This window comes from Zea mays, chromosome 4 (genome assembly GCF_902167145.1).
Source record: "Zea mays cultivar B73 chromosome 4, Zm-B73-REFERENCE-NAM-5.0, whole genome shotgun sequence".
Taxonomy (NCBI): Eukaryota; Viridiplantae; Streptophyta; class Magnoliopsida; order Poales; family Poaceae; genus Zea; species Zea mays.
The window spans coordinates 146534151-146542084 of record NC_050099.1 but is presented as its reverse complement, the minus strand read 5'-3'; the positions used below and the strand labels follow the sequence as shown (position 1 = coordinate 146542084).

Genomic DNA, 7934 nt, shown 5'->3' with positions numbered 1-7934 from the left:
CGAGAAGTGGAGCGTGCACAGAAGGGTGCACAAAAGGACGGAGATGGCGAGGCAGGGGGACTCAGCAAATATGCCTAGCAGCATCGACGGGATGCCGAGGGTAGATTAGCGAGGAAGATAAAGAGTTTATTGGATTGTGTTTTAGTCACCAGTTTTCTATTTATACCGATACTAAGAGATTTAGCTAGGCTTTTGGAGTTGCTCTAAGGCATTCGTCTGTTTTGCGGTCTGAGCATGTTATTAAAAAAAGAATTAATCTCGCAAGAGGCTACTGTTGTTGAAGGAATGTCTTTATCGAAGGTCCTCAAAACTAACTGGTATTAGCCATTTCACAATCTATTTCAGGAGCAACTAATTTATATGTATCAATACAGGTAAATAGGAAAGTGGAAGAAGATTCAGTTCAAGCGCTCAGACGAAGCACGTTGCCGAAGTCAAAGCAGATAATCTGAAAACAATATGTTTGCTACCGCTTTAGAAGAAATGAAGATGTTGTCCCTAAAACTTATTCACTAACCGTCAATTTTTTTCTGTCAGGTTTTATTGTGTTTCTGTTGCCGAGAGATTCTATCCAGACTCAGTCGTTTAGCAGGGCATCCTTGACCGCCTCGAGTTCTTTGATGGCAGTCCCGACATGCATTCTCGCTCTGGGTGGTTCCTGGGAGCATTGCAAGCCGACTCGAAATACCGACGCCATGCACCTGCGCAGCTTTTCGGCGTCGATCTCGTCGCAACAAACGTCCCCTCCGCTCAAACACCCGTTGCCCAGCTGATGCCGTAGGCCAGGGTCGGCTACCTCCAGTACCTTGTCCGGGTAGCAGGACGCGACGTAGCTCTGCAGAGTCCGGCCTCCCTGGAACGAGGCATCCGTCGGCCGCTTCCCCGTGAACATCTCGAGCAGGAGGACGCCATAGCTGTACAGGTCGCCTTGGATGGAGACATCGCCGTCCATTCCGTACTCTGCGGGTCACCATGAGACAGTGTGAGAGGAGAGCCTATGGTTTGGTTAGAAACATGGGACATTTACATTTCACCCACTAGTCTCGACATCTTGCTCAGATCTATCCCCGCCCAAATTCTCTACTCAGTTTTGCCCTCCCACCTTCACAACCCACTCAAAAATCCCCTCACGGCGCTATTCCATCCGTCAAAAGCCTCTTACAGGTGGACCTGACAGCTTACAAGTGGGACCCGCATAGCTTTATAGTGAGAAAAAGGCGCAGAAAAAAAAGACAAAAAATGCTGCATGGGCTAAGATTCAAACCCATTCCCTTATCACACACGGAGCCTCACAGCGGAACGAAGTAGCCAACGGGACAGATACAGACTTCGTGTATGTAATGCAAAAACGACTTTATAACGTGTACGTACTAGTATAAACCATACCAAAATATCTTCGAAAGCTGAAAATAAATAAATAAATACCAAATGTTGTCTAAAAATAGTGAAACTTGGCATGGAGTCATAATTTGGTCCTAGCTGCTTGAGATAAATAGAGCATGCGGTTATACAAAAGTGACAATATAGGTGCTTCACAAATGAACACATCTCTCACTATGTTTCATAACATTCAACTATAACATCAGGACTTGAGCTATATTTCTTACGTTTGTCATTGTCTTTGCTTCAAAAGTGCACCATTAGTTCATCTAACAGTTACAAACTTACTTCATGTAAAGATGCCACTTTTTTTATTATATACTAATTTATATGCTTTAAATTCTTTTCCAAGCCAAAAATAAATAAATAAATACCAAATGTTGTCAGAAAAATAGTGAAACTTGGCATGGAGTCATAATTTGGTCCTAAATACTTGAGATAAATAGATCATGAGGTTATGCAAAAGTGTCAATATAGGTGCTTCACAAATGGACACATTTATCTCTAAGTTTCATGACATTCAACTATAACATCAGTGCTTGAGCTATATTTCTTACGTTTGTCATTGTTTTTGCTTTAAAAGTGCACCATTAGTTCATCTAACAGTTACAAACTTACTTCATGTAAAGATGCCACTTTTTTATTGTTTCCTAATTTATATGCTTTAAATGCCTTTTCAAGCCGAAAATAAATAAATAAATACCAAATGTTGTCAGAAAATAGTGAAACTTGGCATGGAGTCATAAGTTGGTCCTATCTACTTGAGATAAATAGATCATGAGGTTATGCAAAAATGTCGATATAGGTGCTTCACAAATGGACACATCTATCTCTAAGTTTCATAACATTCAACTATAACATTAGTGCTTGAGCTATATTTCTTACGTTTGTCATTGTCTTTGCTTCAAAAGTGCACCATTAGGTAATATAACAGTTACAAACTTACTTCATGTAAATATGTCACTTTTTTATTGTTTACTAATTTATATGCTTTAAATGCCTTTTCAAGCCGAAAATAAATAAATAAATATCAAATGTTGTCAGAAAATAGTGAAACTTGGCATGGAGTCATAAATTGGTCCTATCTACTTGAGATAAATAGATCATGAGGTTATGCAAAAGTGTCAATATAGGTGCTTCACAAATGGACACAACTATCTCTAAGTTTCATAGCATTCAACTATAACATCAGTGCTTGAGCTATATTTCTTACGTTTGTCATTGTCTTTGCTTCAAAAGTGCACCATTAGGTAATCTAACAGTTACAAACTTACTTCATGTAAATATGCCACTTTTTTATTGTTTACTAATTTATATGCTTTAAATGCCTTTTCAAGCCGAAAATAAATAAACAAATACCAAATATTGTCAGAAAATAGTGAAACTTGGCATGGAGTCATAAGTTGGTCCTAGCTACTTGAGATAAATAGATCATGAGGTTATACAAAAGTGTCAATATAGGTGCTTCACAAATGGACACATCTATCTCTAAGTTTCATGACATTCGACTATAACATCAGTGCTTGAGCTATATTTCTTACGTTTATCATTGTTTTTACTTCAAAAGTGCATCCTTAGGTCATCTAACAGTTACAAACTTACTTCATGTAAATATGCCACTTTTTTTATTATCTACTAATTTATATGCTTTAAATGCCTTTTCAAGCTAAAAATAAATAAATAAATATCAAATATGGTCAGAAAATAGTGAAACTTGGCATGGAGTCATAATTTGGTCCTAGTTGCTTGAGGTAAATAGATCATGAGGTTATGCACTGGATGTATAAAATTCAGAGGATAAATAAAGACAAAGACCCCCCTGCAAAGCCGAAAAAGTAGTGAAACTTCAGACAATCCTTTTTTGATTGTTTATTAATTTACTGGAGGTATAAAATTCAGAGGATAAATAAATACCAACTAAGTTTTAACAACATTTTGCATCTAAATGGAATGAACAGCAAGAGCATGCACATGCTTCTATGTATATTGATGCGTTGGTTGTGGTTACTGTCATTCAGAGCCACTCACTGCCATCACATAAGCATAACGAACGGCTGAATCTAGGTTGTAGTAGATTGATGTTTAGAATGCCCAAGATATGCTAGTTATGGAATAAACATAATTTAGTTTTTCAATAGAAACATTACATATTTTACAGGCGCTAGTACTAAATTCAGTTTTCACTTGTCCAAAGACCCCCCTACACGATGGCCACCACAGAGCCACGCCGCGCGCTAGGCGTAGGAGGAGGACCACGTTTGGAGATGCCAACAGCCAGCTCCCGGTAGCCTCGGCCGGCACGCATGTCGTCGAGCCGTCTACATGCCACAGAACAAGCATGACACGTCGGAGTGCCGCACCACGCATGCTAGAGACTTTGCAGATGCAGAGGAACGCGCGCCGGAGACACTTCAGACAATCCTTCACAGCCGGAGATCCATCTGCCCGAACGTCAGAGAGCTGTCGTGCGCCGGAGATCTGCCCGCGAGCGCCGGAGGCAGGGACGGTCGCGTGCCATAGACAGCGACGCCCACAGCGGAGACAGGGACGCCCACAGCCGGGCTTTGGGGAGGTGTGTTGCCAAGGAAGTTGCGGCCCGAGATAGGGACGACCGCACACACCGGAGACGTACCGGAGACAGGGACAACCACGCCGGATTTGGGGAGGTGCGCCACCAAGGAAGATGTCTCTGGCGGCGGCGGTGTCAGCAGACTCACGGTTTCAATTCAGGAACTGAAGACTGGATGAAGGGGAAAGAGAGCGGGCCCACTTGTCAGAGCAATGGGTCCACCTGTAAGGCAACTAACGGACGGAATGTCCTCCGTGAGGTGAGTTCTGAGCGTAAGTTGAAGACAGGAGGGGAAAACTGAGTAGAGGATTTAGTCAGGGGTAGAATTGAGGAGGATGGTCACACTAGTGGGTGAATCGTAAAAATCCCTAGAAACATCTCATCTCATCTCATCAGTAGGAAGAACAAACTAAACAACAAGCTCTGCAACCTGGAGGGATGTACCCGATGGTGCCCTTGATCCCGACGCTCCAAGTGCTGCTTCCTCCCGCCGACTCGCTCACCATCTTGTTACGGATGAACCGTGCGAGGCCAAAGTCCGCCACGCGCGCGACCATGTCGCCGTCAAGGAGGACGTTGCTCGGCTTCAGGTCACAGTGCACGACGGGCGCCTGGCCGTGGTGGTGCAGGTAGTCGAGAGCCGCCGCGACGTCGAGCGCGATGTCCACCCTCTGCGTCACGGTCAGCCTCCTCCTCCTCCTCGGCGCCCCATCCTGTGGATCTTGCCTATGGTGGTGGTGTAGCCACACGTCGAGGTCCCCGTTCGGCATGAACTCGTAGACCAACGCCTTGAAGTCGTTTCCCTGGTGGCCAACGCTGGAGCAGGCGGTGACGACCTTGACAAGATTCCGGTGGCGAACGCTTCTCAGGGCACGGCATTCGGCCAGGAAACTGTGCTCGGCTCCATGCTGCCGGAGGTCAATGACCTTGATCGCGACTTCAACTTGCCGCGCACCTGGGCTCAGGAGGATCCCTCTATAAACGGACCCGAAGCTTCCCACGCCTATGAGATTACTCGGGGAGAACTGGTCAGTCGCCTTCTGTATCTCCTCGAACGAGACCTGCCAATGCTGGTCCTCCGCCAAAGGGAGATTGGCAGGGGCCCTTTTCCGCCGCCTCATGACCAACAGGAGAAGACCACAAAAGGCAAGGAGAAGCAAAGATGTAGAACCAACAACAGTGCCTATTATCACTGCTAGTCTCCTTGGCCTCCTGTTGTCAGCGTCGTCGGGCTCTTCGTCTTCGACAGTGGGGCATGGCGGAAGCTGCAGAGCTGTAACTCCCCCACAGACCTTGTTATTACCAGCCACGGAGAACGCGCTCGCGTTACCGAAGACGCCCGTTACCGGAACGGAGCCTTCGAACCTGTTGTACGACAGGTTCAGGTAGTTCAGGCTCGGCCAGTCGGCAAAGAACTTCGGAACAGGGCCAGATAAGTTGTTCCTCGCGACGTCCAGCTCTTGCATTCCTTGCAGTCCACTCAAGGACTGCGGGATGGCGCCTTGAAGAAGATTGTCGTTCAGCTGAAGCTGCGCTAGCTCCACGCACTTGCCTAGAGCTGCAGGAACGTCGCCGGATAGCTGGTTTACTGACAGATCCAGCAGCACTAGGTTCGTCAGTTTCCCGACCTCTGATGGGATCTGACCAGTGAGGGAGTTGTACGAGAGACCGAGGTAGCTGGTCAGAGAGGAGAGGCTGACGACCTCCGCTGGTATCGAGCCGGTAAGCTGGTTGAGCGACAGGACCAGGCTACCGATGTTCTGCAGCTTCCCCAGGCTCGTGGGTATGGGTCCCTGCAGGCTGTTCTTGAACAGATAAAGTATGGAGAGGTTTGTCAGGTTCCCCAGCGCAGGAGGGATTCCCCCGGAGATGTTGTTCTCGGACAAGTCTAGAACTCCTAGGCTGTGAAGCTCCCCGATCGATGGCGGGATGCTGCCCGTCAGCAAGTTACCCCTGAGAGTGAGTATGGTGAGGCTCGAAAGCTTCCGGATATCCGTAGGAATCGCTCCGTGGAATCCGTTGTGTGATAGATGAAGCTTCTGCATCGTGCTGGAGAGGTTGACGATGGAAGGCGGGAGCACGCCTCGGAAGCTGTTGGAGTCAAGGGACAGGTAGAACAGCTTGCTGCAGTTGGACAAGGAGGCGATCAAGTCCCAGTCATCACTTCCCCACCACTCGTCCTCCAGCCGGTTGCTCTCCACTGTTAGCACCTCGAGATCCTTCAGGCTGCCTACTTCCAGCGGCAGGGCCCCTTCAAGCTGGTTGTCGCCGAGCTGTATGTACCTGAGCAGCGACGCGTTCCCTATGGATCGGGGGATTCGGCCGCGCAGCTGGCAGTCGTTGAGGATCAGGTTCTGGAGGTTTGGGAGGGTGGCACCGATATCAGACGGGAGAACGCCTGAAAGAGCCTTGTTGCCGGACAATTCGAAGGTGGCAACTGATGAGATGTTGAACAGGCTTGCTGGGATTGTGCCGCTGAGATGGTTGTAGGCTAAATCAAGGGAGCTGAGCGCCTGAGCCTTGTCAGCCGTCCTAGAGAGTCTGGTATTTGGCCACTGAGTCTGTTAGTGTCAGCAAACAAGTCGACGAGCGATGAGAGGTTACCGAGAGACGCCGGAACACTTCCTGAGAGATTGTTCAGGTACAGCCCCAGGTACGTGAGCCTCGAGAGCGAGCCGAGCGACTGCGGGATCGCACCGGAGAGCTGGTTGGAGCCGACGTCCAGGACCTCCAGCCTCTGCAGGTGGCTCAGGTTGGCTGGGATCTCGCCCACGAGGCTGTTGTACTCCAGCTGCAGGACCAGGAGCCTGGAGGCGCCGGCGAGGGATCCTGGAACCACGCCCTGCAGGGAGTTGTGCCGGAGGTCCAGGTACGAGAGGCGGGGCAAGAAGCCGAGCTCCCGGGGGATGTTGCCCGACAGGAAGTTGTGCGAGAGGTTGAGCGTGCCGAGGAACGTCAGGTTGGCGAGGAAAGGCGAGACGGTGAAGGTCAGGTTGGCGGACGCCAGCTCCAGCGAGGTGACGCGGCCAGGGCGCCGCCGGCGGGAGCGGCACCCCACGCCTCTCCAGCTGCAGACGCCGGCGGTCGTGTTGCCAGCGGCGGTCCATGAGGTCAGCACCCCGTGAGGGTCGCCGGTGACGAGGTCCTTGAAGGCGAGCAGAGCCTGCTGGTCGTCGGCCGTGGCGATCAGCAACGCCGCTGGTGGAGGAGAGGCAGTAGCAGAAGCAGCACCATGTGCGGCGGCGGTGGTGGTATGGCTGCTGCTCAGCATGGAAGCAGCAGCGAGGAGCAGCACGCACATGGATTTGGTCGCCTGGTAGGGGAGGGGGAGACACGCTCCAGCTCTTTCCGCCTCCATTCTTGCGTGCTGTTCAAGTTCAACCATGTTTGATCTTGACGACGTCTACATAATGTCCTTGTTCCTTAAAATCCAACCACCAGAGCTCAAAATATCTCGTGCAGTTGCGTGGTTGTGTCGAATCCTGCTGTAGGAGTTAAACGCCTCAACGCCCAACCGTAGGAGATCCGCCGACTCCATTCTCTAGAGTTAAGAGTCTAGACTAGACCAGGAAAGAACGAGTCTGAGGCTTTCGGTTTCATCACGCCAGTTATCAGGCGCACGCCACGTCGCCGCCTACCAAGGTGGCCTTTCCTCTCCTCTTCACGCCTTTTTCGACACTACGAAGATTGCAGATACAGATGTCCAGCTCCTGAACAAAAACGCCATTGAAAATGTGCTCCTCTCTGTACTCTTCTGAGTTCAGCTTTGTTACCGTAGCAGTCTGAGTCAACACTTTCACACAAAGTCCACTCTTGAACTGATCAGAAAATATCGTGAGTTATTATTTAACTCACTTATTTTGTTGTGGTTCGTTTTATCACTCAAGGTCGTTTGAACGTGACTTAAAATTTTATATTTTCAAATAAATATTTTGAATAAGACAAGTGGTTACAGTTTTTTTTAAAAGTCAACGCATGTAGTATT

The 7934-nt window shown here is 48.6% G+C and overlaps 1 protein-coding gene across 1 annotated transcript; it reads right to left on the bottom strand.

The window, feature by feature from the left end:
- Positions 1 to 276: 276 nt before the first annotated feature.
- On the bottom strand, positions 277 to 7325 carry LOC100216871 (uncharacterized). Its single transcript, NM_001143260.1, has 2 exons — positions 6554 to 7325; positions 277 to 960 (listed from the first exon to the last, which is right to left on the bottom strand). The coding sequence occupies exons 1-2, from the start codon at positions 7305 to 7307 to the stop codon at positions 578 to 580; spliced, it is 1137 nt and encodes a 378-aa protein (NP_001136732.1). The 5' UTR covers positions 7308 to 7325; the 3' UTR covers positions 277 to 577.
- Positions 7326 to 7934: the final 609 nt, after the last annotated feature.

What these genes read in the sequence shown, in the direction of transcription:
- LOC100216871 (NM_001143260.1), bottom strand. Translation starts at nt 7,307, where the DNA reads ATGGAGGCGGAAAGAGCTGGAGCGTGTCTCCCCCTCCCCTACCAGGCG. An exon ending in AAGTGTTCCGGCGTCTCTCG is followed by an intron (nt 961 to 6,553) that starts GTAACCTCTCAT and finishes GGTGACCCGCAG; the next exon opens with AGTACGGAATGGACGGCGAT.